General features: G+C 36.1%; 1 protein-coding gene across 1 annotated transcript in view; it reads right to left on the bottom strand.

The window, feature by feature from the left end:
* RELN (reelin) overlaps positions 1 to 12,306 on the bottom strand; it is a 232,619-nt gene that overhangs the window by 60,193 nt on the left and 160,120 nt on the right. Inside the window, exons 25-27 of the mRNA XM_072399046.1 lie at positions 8,240 to 8,445; positions 6,335 to 6,506; positions 4,249 to 4,449 (exon numbers count right to left, since the gene is read on the bottom strand). Coding sequence (XP_072255147.1) covers positions 4,249 to 4,449; positions 6,335 to 6,506; positions 8,240 to 8,445 — 579 coding nt within the window. The remainder of the gene's footprint in view (positions 1 to 4,248; positions 4,450 to 6,334; positions 6,507 to 8,239; positions 8,446 to 12,306) is intronic.

Raw genomic sequence — 12,306 nt, 5'->3', positions numbered from 1 at the left:
TTACATTTAGTGTTTCAATTGCTAACCATGGGCATCAGATGAATGACAAATTGTTGAAAATAATTGAAATCAGTGCAAATAAGACCAATATATCCAATCTAGTAATATATTGCCCTGTGAACAATTAATATTTATTGTCTGTGGCCATAGACAGCCCATATTACTCATGTGACACACAATATATAAAAAGTTTTAATACTAAGTCTATGCTGTTCTGTTTGTTAGAGGACAACATGACTGTACAATGAGGAGTGCTGGTTGTGAATAGGGAATGTGCCTAGCCCTTCACAAAGCACATATTTACACTATATAAAAATACTATATATGACCTTTAAAAGAAGTCAGCAGTACATACACTTTAAAATTATTTCCCGTAGAACTAAACCTAATTTTAGCTACTTATTAAACAAATTATTTAGGCTAACTGGTATATAAAGAGAATAAAAAACTAAAGCACATAGGTTAAAAATTTGATGTAGTCTATCCATGTTTCCTGACCAAATCCACATTACACTGCGTGATCCTACGCCATTTTTCTTTTTTTCTAGGGTCAAGCTTTTCAAGCTTTAAGTCAATACCAAATGGTAGAAGAGGAAAGCTAAATTAGTGTTTCTTTTGGCTGTAGGGTGTCCCAGAATTTAAATCAAGCAGTGCCTCTGGAATACAACATTGCTAGCTACTGCAATATTCCTGCTGGAGCTATTGTGGTGCTGCCACCTTAATGTAGTCTTAAAGCTCACTGTGTTTTTGTGTTTGGGCCACAGAAGGATTCCAAGGAAAGCAAAACAGACTCAAAAGATAACTCTGTTTTTTTTGCCATCACGCTTTCTAAAGGGTGAGCATGGTTTGTAGAGTAAGGTACATACATATGTCACACATACATGGCCATTTCAACTAGGTATCTTTGCAGGTTTAATACAGACACTGTTCTCGTAACACAAGTGAAATTTTTTTATGTCTTAAAGTTTTGATATTTGGAAGCAAAACCTTGCCTCTACCAAGATTGCCACATCCATGCAAAGGCACAATGCAAAACAAGGCTAGGTACGTTATGGAGAAATGAAGACCACATGTAATATCGGCTATGAGTCTGTTGCTCATTATCTCCCCTATATAATAGAATTTAGATTAGTTCATCTTTGAATATTTTGCAGGCTACTTGTATAATATAATAGTATAGATTTTAGAATGCAGTTACTCTTTGCATACTTTCCAGGCTGATTGTCACCTCATGTGTGAATTATCAGACCAAATTTGACTGTTTTACAGTTCGAAAACTAGTATCATATTGTCCCTTCCAACTGGTAAATGTTGATAGCTACTGGTAACCTTAAAATGTTAAAAACAAAAAATGACAGTTTGGGTATCCATGTTTAATGACTTTTTACAGAAAACTAACTACAGTATAAGTCACATCATTGCACAATTTTCACTAAATCCTTTAGGGCTGAGCTGATCAATTAGGAGGTAAAGTAAAGCAGAGTCACTATGCAGTGCTAAGCAGCTAAAATAGCATTTACATACAATAACCAACCATGGCTGCTATCATGTGCATTTATAACTACAAACTATACACAACAATAACACATGTTGCTCATTTTATCTGTATTAAGCTGATCACCAGTAAAAAAAAAACTATAGCTTCCTGCTAAGGACAGCTTTCTGTGTATGTCACTGCACACTATTTCGGCTCTACCTATATAGAGTGTATTATTCTCCTTTACCCAGTGTGCAGTTCTATTTTTAGAACTGATGAAATGATCTTTGAAGGCTCCCCTGTAAACATCTGATCTCTTTAATAACTCCACTTGTAAATTATTCATTATCTGTATTCACCAATTATGTAAGGACCATGTAGTGGTGGCTAGCTCATTAAAATTACATTGCTGTCTACCCCTTGGAAATTCACAAATGGGAATTCATTATAAACTCGATAAAAATTTGATCAGGGTTTAGAGATAACAGCTTGTCCAACCAAATAAAGCACAATTTCTGATTCACAATTTGAAAAGATTTCTTACCACAGAAGGCTGGTGAACACTGAAATCAATGGTGATTTAACTAATGACAGAAAAACTCAACAACAAAGAGGGAACTGAACACAGCATAAGGATGCAAAAGGCCTATTTCATGTTTATTTTCTGTTGGGTATACACTGGACTTCTCAGGCCCAATTTCTGTTACTAAGGTATCTGTTTTTTTTTTACAGGACTGATCTTCACTGTCAGATTTCACCAAGATGTGCTGAGTAAACATTGTCTCCAAGCTGTCATAAAATTAGCATCTCACTGATCAGAATAACACATAAAACATTGTCAGTTCTTCGGTATATTAAATGTGATGCTGAACTGTACAAAATCATGAGGCAAAATAATAGCACAATGTTCTAATGTTGCTACTGAGAAGGGGGTATTAATCAGTGTAGAAATAACTCCCATATCTCTGATCAAAGTTTACTTTTCCTGTAAAAGTATGGGTTACACAGGGTCATTTTACATTTTGTACAAAGTGCCCCTTTGTTCCGAAGTTTGCCATTATTTACCATAAATCTTAACTTTAGTGCGGTCTGTAAGGCCAAGCTAAATAAAATTTAATATATTAATCATGTTTGTATAATAAAATATTTGGAAAGGTCCTCTAAGGACCTCTAGGTAAGGGGTTTTATGGTGGTGGTCCTAGGCTATTCACATTGTGTGAATATATACAGTATAATTCATAATAATAAGTCTGTATTATGTTACCACATTTGCAAAAAACTACTGTCTAAAAGTGACCATTTACTCAATATTAAAAATTAAGCTCCTGCAAGGGAGGGGACATAAAAAATGTCCTTCTATTACATTTTAATTGTAACAAGATATACTTCGGATGCCCTTCTCTCATTCAGTTTCACTATTAGAACCTGGATTTGCCTGACTTCCAGTGTCTAATGAGACATGTCTTTGTGGTCATTTCTTGTGGTTCCCTTATATGTGAGATGACAATTGGTGGAACTCATGAAGACAAGGAAAGTCAGGTCAAACTAACAGATATATCTAAACCTGAACAAGTAACCTAAGAGGCTTTTCTGGATCTTACATAACTTGTGGTATCTGCTTTTGGGCAGAAGTTATTTTAAATATATTCCTTTTTCAAAAATGAAAAATGGAGTGTGGGTATGCTTTAACCTGATTACATATCTCAAAAAGACACATTCCAAAGCTGGTAATATTGTGCATAATTGTACTGTTTAAAATAATTTTTATCTTCTACTTAAACTTTTGTGAAAAGATATAATACAAAATGTCTGCCAGTGCTGTTTTTTTGTAGGATTTGTTTTAGAACCAGGAATTTTTACTGTATCTGTGGATAGAAACATCTTTTATTTAACAGCAGCATTTTAGCAAAGAGCATTTGTCTTGTGGATGTAAGAGTTTCCCTTGAGTGGCTCCTGGTGACTGTGAAATCTGGTAAATGTATATTTATCTTTTTAGGTTAGTGCTGGCAGTGATCCAATTATGAGTGGAATAAATTGAAGCAGCATATTTTAATGCGGTTCCACTTGCAAAATTTGTGGGCAGGTAGGTCTTTATTGCAGAAAGGGACAGGCCTTGTGTCTTTTGCAATACAACATACTTACTTGCCTGATTGTTATCTTTTTTAAAAAGAATGCTGCTATGTGGGATATGCTGGATAAGGATACCTGGAATATTATGCTTAGCTGTGCATGTGTGGGTGTAACATAATCCTGGCCTGACCAATCAAGATGGCTTAAGATCAGGGAACCCAGAAGGCAGGATGAAGAAGATAGTAAAGCCCGCAAAGAAACAGGGATAAATGGGGTGAATTTAAAAAATTGCTGCTTCTTTTATTGCAAAAGGACATCAGTCAAAAAAGGAAATAAAGGATTTCCCTGGTTGTATTGTTTAAATGTTTACATTTGATCATTGTATGAACTTTTGTGGATGTTATGTTATAGTGTGCCATATATTAAATGTATAAGCTATTATTATTATGATTTCAATTTAAGTAAAATCATAGCTATAGTAAAGAGGGGAGTTTAGGCTTAGACATTTAGTAAAACTTTACAGTTACAACTTGGCAACGTATTCTTTAACCACCAGAATACACCAACTACTTACATTTCTACATAAAGAACATATTTTAGTTTCAAAGTATATACTAATGGTATTGTAAATATTATACTAATCTAAAATATCATTACACTCCTGTATAATACAATGATAGAGACAGATTGTTTAAAATTACCTTGAACTGAAGCACATATCCTGGCTTTAAAGTGAGATCTCGTGTTACAGCAAATCGATCACCATCTGATTTCCCAAATATCATGGCAGAAGGTGTAACAGAGCAGAAGCTTTCATTTTTTACCATGCCTTCATTAGCCAGCATAAGCCAGACACTCATCTGGTTCATAGGATAGTCAAACGCGGGCTTCTCATAAAAGTTCTGACAGGAAAGAAAATAATCATATGTATAACTGAAAAAAGCACTTATTTAAGGCATTTTTTTTCTATTTCTCACATTCCCACATATCCCTTATACACAGCATATGCTGTCATATTTAAGTTCCTGGGTATAATTTCCCCTGCATAGACAAGTAGGACAATGCATGTATTATCATTTCCCACTATACAGGTTAAAAGTATGTATTCCTTTATATGAATTGAAAACATGCCACTCTTACAGTACAACTGTGACAGTAATGGAAGATTCCAAGTTATAGATATGCTAGACTTTATGGATTTTAAAATAAAAAGATTTTGGTTTCCCACCAACACCTTACAGTACAATTATAATTAAATCAAGAATGCAGATGTCCTTGCCATCAAAAACCACACCACATGCTCCAGTGGGAAAAGATACATTCATAATATGAGAATTTCATCAGTCATTTTCATGTGTTTTCTGGCTGGTAATGAATGGTAAACATGTGCTGTAGAGACACGTCTTATGTAATGCCATTGCGGTTTAAATAAATGTTTTCTGCCTCAGTGTACTTTATTTACACATTATGCAGAACGGTGCTGTATGTACACTCGTTCATGCATCGTGCAGTCCTTAGTCGTTGTAAAGGATTGTGAAAGATCCTTTCCAACGACAATAATTGCATGTGTGTATGCAGCTTAAGCAATATGTTCAACCGCCCACTACTGTTTATGGTTGTTAAAGCTAATATAAAAGCTGTATTTTAAAGCTAAAATTAAATCCACCTTTACCTTTCATTTTTGTACAGTTGTAGATAGTCCTCATCTGTTCTGAAAGGGATTAGTCCTATTTCCCTGGACACTATGGCCCTGATTTATTAAAGCTCTCCAAGGCTGGAGAAGATCAACTTTTATCAGTGAACCTGGGTGATCCAGCAAACCTGAAATTGATCTAATTCACAAATGAAAACATTTGCTAACAAATTAGCAAATTACTTTTAGGAAATTCATTCCAGGTTTGATGGATCACCAAGGTTTATAGATGAAATTGTATCTTCTCCAGCCTTGGAGAGCTGTAATAAATCAGGCTCTGTGAAATCCACATAAGTATTAGAAGCTGCAGCAGGTATCTTGAGCCCACCTCTTTTCCAGTCTGAAGGAAAACAGGGATCATTCAGCCTACTCCCCCCTGTGTTGTCTTGGCTGTGCTGTCCTGGCCCTCTAATAGCCATTCCTGTCAGCCTTCATTCCTGTTTAGTCTTATGTTTGGGTATTTCCTAGACTGGTCTGCATGCAAATGCAGTCCCTTCAGGAATAATTTTGCAGATACAGTGTGTGAGAAGCAGTGATCTGAACTTGCTGAATTTTACTGTTCTGTTTTTAAAGTTGTTTATTTCACACAGTCTTCTGCAACACATATATTTTGTGAAGTCACAAAGCAGTCACTGCACATTCATGATATAATGAATTTCATGTTTGTGATTTATTGTGAAGTTAGCAGTGGCAGGGGAGAACTGATAAAAGTAACTGATAGTAATAATTTTGGAATCAAATTCCACATAGTGGGATGGTTTGTCCAGAGTTAAGTGTTAGCACAGGAGAGAAGGTTCAGTAAATGGGAGAGATAAGGGTTTGCTTGCACACTGTAGGTACGGCAAGCTTGCAAAGCTGAGGGTTGTTAGAGAGGGTTCAAGGTATTTTTAGGGGCTGACTACGGTAAAGATTTAAAGTTGAATTTTGAGAAAATGTTTTTCCCATAATAATTAAACAATACATACATTACCTTGTCACAAGGTCACCTAATAATAATAAAAAAAAAAACTTTCCTAACCAACGATCCAACTATTAAGGATTACATATGTATAGTGTAATTGGTACTTTAGGGCAACATTTTCAGTTTGACTCACTTGTGGCATGGTTGGATAGGCAACAGGAACAATCTGCTTTTGGTTTTCTGAGAGGATAATGATGTCATCTATGGCCCACTGGTCATAACCCTCTCCGGAGAACACTGGCTGCCACCAACGGAACCGTGTACATGGTGTTTTAGCTGTATTAGGAAGCTCAAAATAAACAAACCTGGTGGGATATATACACCAACTAGTTAGTAAATGTTAAAAAAATAAATATTACTGTCTACACAATTATTTTTTTATTTCAGGAAAATAGAAAATTTGCTGGTGTGTTTGGGAAGAGCCAAGAATTACCTGTCATAGAGATGGCCTTGTCACACTTATCTCTTCCTTGCTAAAGCACAGGCGCCTCCCTCCTGTGCATGCCTGCAGTTCTGAGCCTGGGCACGCCTGCTCTTTCAGATGTAATCAGTATCGCTCCTCCCGACGGCCAATCAGAAAATAGCCTCATAATCATCCTTGGCTATTTAGCTAGCTCAGACACAGCACTCAGCGTTTGTGCAATGTTCATGTTTCCACTATTGCCGAGCCTCCTAGCTCTGCTGAGCCATTCCTGTACACCTGCTGTTTAGTTCAGGGCTTTTCCTGTCCAGCTACTGTGTTAACCCCTTGTTGCCCAGTCTGTTTTACAGTCAGTTCCCTTGTGCTGTTCCAGTGTTCCTCTCTGTCTGTGGTTATCCCTGTGTCCCCTGTTCCTCCTGTTGCTTCCAGAGTCTCCGGTTTCCGTGACAGTGGCCCCTGTGCCACCTGTGTTTATTTCCTGTATCCCTGGTATTTGACCTCTGACTTGTGACCTGACCTCTCTTGCTTCCCGCCTGCCTCAACTCCAGCCTTCCTTGACAATGCTTCTGCGTAGTGACTTGGTACCATATTTTATCCTTCCCACCCTGGTGTGCCTGAGGACCACAACCTGGCAGTAACCAGCAGCACAACATCCTCACCACTAGAGACTCTGGAGAAGACCTGGTTACTGCTTAGACTCTGCACCTTGGCCCTTCTTAGGGTTCACACCACCTCTGTGCAAGGCCTAGCGCCCTCTAGTTTGTTGTGACAATCCTCATATTTGACTCTAGAATACTTTGGTATACAAAGGAGTTCACACTAGACTCAATGATTGCAAAGCGCCCAGGTCACCTGTCTGTAAAACAACCCAAGATCAAAATAATAATTATAGAATAATAGTCTTTAGATTGTTTGGAAATGGCTCTGTAACCCTTCACATATTTATGGGCAGCAACAATTGCTTCTCTAGAATCACTTCTGATGCATTTCCTCCTTGTGTTAACACACACATCAATTCTCCAGACCAGCAAATTGGTAAGAATTTTTGCTTTTTTGAAGTAATGGTCACTGTTGCTAAGAATCCAATAATCAAATACAATTAGTAGCACCTGATATTAGTTTTCTTAATACCCATGGAAGTCTTAACAGTATATGTAATTTTTCACACACCGCATCTTCATATTGACTTAGTCTTTGTTAAATAAATATTGACACTGTATGATATGTCACCTGAGGTTGTTTTTTTCCTTAATTTTAGGTATCTTGCTAAATGCAGGATATTTTTTTAATATGTCATGAAAGGAAAAACCTTAACTTTGAATGGATGTACATTCTTTTTAACATGACTTTACAGTGTACTCCAAAAACCTAACATTGAACATACAGCTAAATACACATTAAAATACATATACTATGGACCATTTTACAGACCAAAATGTGAAATTTCAGTTTCCTTATCTATACTAGATACTTTTAGTAAACATATAATTGAAAAAAGAAATAAGAAAAGCATCCAAAGAAAAAAAAACATGTTTTATACATTAGTTGTTATTTTAAATTTTGTTATGATAAAAAAATGAAACATATTTACATTTAAAACAACAAAATAGCACTTACTTTGGTTTTGTGAAATCAGAGAAGTACATTTCTGCAAGCAGATGCCAGTTTATGCCACCATTATTACTGTACTGAAGCAACACTCCTTCTTCTCTGCTGTCTGGTTTATTGCACGATGGACTGTCTCCCCCAATCTGTATATAGAATTGTATGAAATCTACCCATGTTGTGTCCATGTCCCAGCTAACCAGTTGCCTTCTGCCATCCTACAAAATAGGCAAATTCATAGATAATTCTACAAACATAAAGAAAACAGATAGGTGCTATTTCTGATAGGAATGTGTCTGAGAAGAGGGTGCATACTGCTCAGGTTTTTTTTTTATCATTGAACTGCAGGTGCCTGATGCAGATGCTGCAATATAGCCCAGAGCTGGGTACATTAGAAAACTTGATAATTTCATACACAATATTTCATTTATACTTTTTTTCTGTACAAAAAATGATTACCTATTTGGTAGCACTGTGCACCAGAAATAAAAAAAATCTACTTACTATATCATACATAATACAAAGCAAGGTAAAGACTTGTAGAATTAAATCGATAAATCAAATAAGTTAAAAAGCTTACACAGCACAACTAAGATAGTATTTTGGTTTATATAATAAAAAAATGTAATAAATGTTATATGTATAAATAATTCCCAAACACAAAACTTGAGGCAAAATATTATGTATGGAAAATTTTATTACACAACCATTATTCATTTCTATGATACTTTATTAGTATCCTGTTTAAAATGTAGTAAAAGGGCTGCTATTAAGGAATGGTTACAGACTTTCAAGATTGTTCATATTTATACAAATAAATATAATATAGGAAATAAATCTCATATCTCCTTGATAAAGTGGACCTCCGTATAGGGGAGCCCAAAAGAAATGTGGGCAATGGCGATAATGATGGGGCTGGGGGGGGCGGGCAATGACGGGACCAGCAAGGAAAGAATTAATTGGATTAATATTAGGGATTGGTGCATTCAGAAAAGGGGGTGAGGTGCAAGGGTTATAAATGGGAGGACGGAAAGAGCAGGGCACTGTTAAGGGCCTTCTGGAGTGGACGAACGCCCTGCCTGACCCAGGTATTGGGGGTTATGGGTTTGTGAGGAGTCTAGGGTTGTTGAGGTTGGTATGTGTGGTGGTTTGAAGGTCCTCAGGGGCAGTCCTGAAGAAGGTGGCATTCTTGGTGTTGCGGAGTACCGTCTTAGGTGTGGTGTCTTCAGTTGTGTATAAAAAGTGACGGAGCTACTGGTGGTGAGGTTGGTGGAGGCTGCCAGGGGTCTGGTATCTTTCCGAGCTGGTGAAGTGCGGCTGGGAACAGGGAGGTGTTGGTGGCAGCCCAAAAGGTTCAAGAGTGGTGACAGGGATGCCTTCGAGGACCTACAACATATGTTGTTGGGCATTAGGGGTTAAGGACATTAATGACGTGAATGATGTTAATAATGTTGATTATTTATATTATGTATTGTTTATAGTTATTTTTTGCAAAGTTAAAAAAATGGCTGCTACAGCCATTTAAACTGCAAGTGGTAGTGAGTGTTCTTTTGGGGAAAAAGAAGAAGGGTAAGGGAAAAAGGATGAGGGAGGTGTGGCAGTCGTTTTTTGTTAGGTAGGAAGGGACCTCCGGTATCCCCAAGTCATGTATTTGTACTGCAGAAGAAAATGGAATAGTACAAAAACCTGTTTATGGTTTTATGCACATAAATCTGTGTATTCAAAGGAACTGCAATTTTAAAAATATGTTTTTTATCCTCTTGCCAAAAAAAAATTACAACAATCGTCCTAAGTACCAACTTAATGTATACACAACAAATTCTGTGAGGAAAATCAGATCTCATATTAGTTTCCTTTGTGTGGTAATTAACAATCCTAAATTACTGCCATCCTAAAGCTACGTACACCTTCAATAATTGTTGTTTAAAAATGAACAATCAATGCTTATTAACGATATCTGTGAACGATCATATAGTGCCGATTATGTACATGCAGATAACGATACAATCGTTCAAAGATAATGTAAACATGCTAGATGCGATTGTTTGAATGATACAGGAAGTGACATGTACCAGAGGAAGTGACGTACGTGTAACAGAGGAAGTCTGAAATTTGTTATAAAAAGAACTTGAGTGCTTAAGATCAGTCTTAAGAACGATCATTTAGCACACTGCTCCTTTGTCTCTCTGTGCAATATGTCTTTCTCGTGAAGTTATTCCAGAGGGAGAGCAGGAAAGCCCTAAACCGCACACATCAGGATAGATGGAGAGTGCTAGAAGTTTGACTACTAAAATCTGTTGGTAAGCATTTATATATTGTGAATGCAAAAAAAAAAGTCTCATATCCATGTGTCAGCTTACCTTTACAATATCTTTGTACTTAATATGCTTTTATTCCAACACACGTGTTATTTCCAAGAAAAAAAATGATGACTAAGATAGTCGACCTGCAAAATAGCTTGCAGAAACTGTCCAAGGCACGGAGGTATGCAACAAGGGAACTAGAGGCTCTCAAAAAGGAGATGCAGCATGTCCAGTAGAAAAGACTTTTTTTTTAATTTTCTATTTATTCTTTTTTATGGTTTAATATATGTTTGTATATGTTTTATAATAAAAATCTTGTATTTAAAAAAAAAAAAAAAAACGTCATTTATTAATACTTGACCAGGTAAGGTAAGGTTCGGTAAGTTTTAAAATTGAACTGCGTTGGAACTGGATGAAGAACAGCACTGGAAACGGACCAATTTAGACCACACTCAATAGATAGTGAACGTTCTTTGCGCAATCAGATCAGCTGGGATGGTTGTTCTTTCCAGTGACTTTCCTCGCTCGTTCGTTTTCAATGATAATTATTGCAAGTGTGTCTGCAGCTTAATAGCAGCCCTTCCTAAATTCAAGTCCATCAAGCAACAATATTACTTATTTATTGGTCTGTTGTCATAGAATACAACATAATCAGTGAACTTAATGAAATAAAGGTGTAACAGAAATTACTGTACAAGAGTTATCACCTAACAATATGCAAGAAAATGTACACATTACAGAAAAGTTAGGTTTAAGAAAATAAAACCATATTTTGCATGATATATAACTTTTATATTTGAAATATCAAGTTCCACAACTGCTGAAAAAAAATACTACAAATAAGATTAAATAAGTTTATAAGGCCAAATATGTTATTAAAATTACTGCATCAAAATCTTTAATAAAGGAAATTGTGAATAAGGGACAGCAATTAGCTTTGCTGTTTTGCAGTCATCAGGCATATTTTAATATACAAGATATACTCAGGTTACCATTATTATACAATAATATAAGGATTCATAAAAGGTGCCAGTTTTACTAACAATAATTCTGTTGTTGTCTGTGCACATTTCTAGCTGAGGTGTGTTGTACTGAACAGATAAGTGTCTATGTAAAAGGGTATGAAGTAGCCACATTCTATTCCAGATCCCTTCAGGGTAAGGTTTTTACAAAATATGCCATTGCATGTTTAGTTTATACAGCTGGGACCTAATGTTTTTGGCAGAGTATAATAAGGTTTATTGGCCCCACATGAAAGGTACTTAGAGGTTTTGTTATGTATGAGGTTCGAGGATCAGACAGAACTGTCTCTTAGAAGTGACATCTTTGTGGTCTGCAAAGCTTCTTTCCTAGCACAGCACAGTGTAAAAGAACCTTTATATTCAATACATGCTGGCATAAATTGCGCATGAATGCCATAACAGTGCAAATACAATAAGAGAAATCAGTACATTCTGACCATGGTACTGGCCTGTCAACGATGTATGTGTAAAGACATTAGTATTTATAAATTAGCTGTGCATGCCTTGGTACACACGCACACGACTGCCAACTAAATCTGTGTATAGTTAAGCTAATTAAAATGATGTGCTTTTTAGATTGTTTGGAAACAACTGAACTACCGTATAGTATACACTATATACTATATGTACACACCTAAACTAACATTTTGCTTTGGTTTATATGTGAAATATTCTGACATTTTTTTTTTTTATTTGTCAGGACGCGTGATTGTTGATAAAATCAATGACGTTTTCTGTTTTAGCTCACAAAATA

The sequence above is a fragment of the Pyxicephalus adspersus genome, chromosome 2, assembly GCF_032062135.1.
Source record: "Pyxicephalus adspersus chromosome 2, UCB_Pads_2.0, whole genome shotgun sequence".
In the NCBI taxonomy this organism is placed as follows: Eukaryota; Metazoa; Chordata; class Amphibia; order Anura; family Pyxicephalidae; genus Pyxicephalus; species Pyxicephalus adspersus.
The sequence above is the reverse complement of the archived record's forward strand: the minus strand, read 5'-3'. Positions and strand labels throughout refer to the sequence as shown.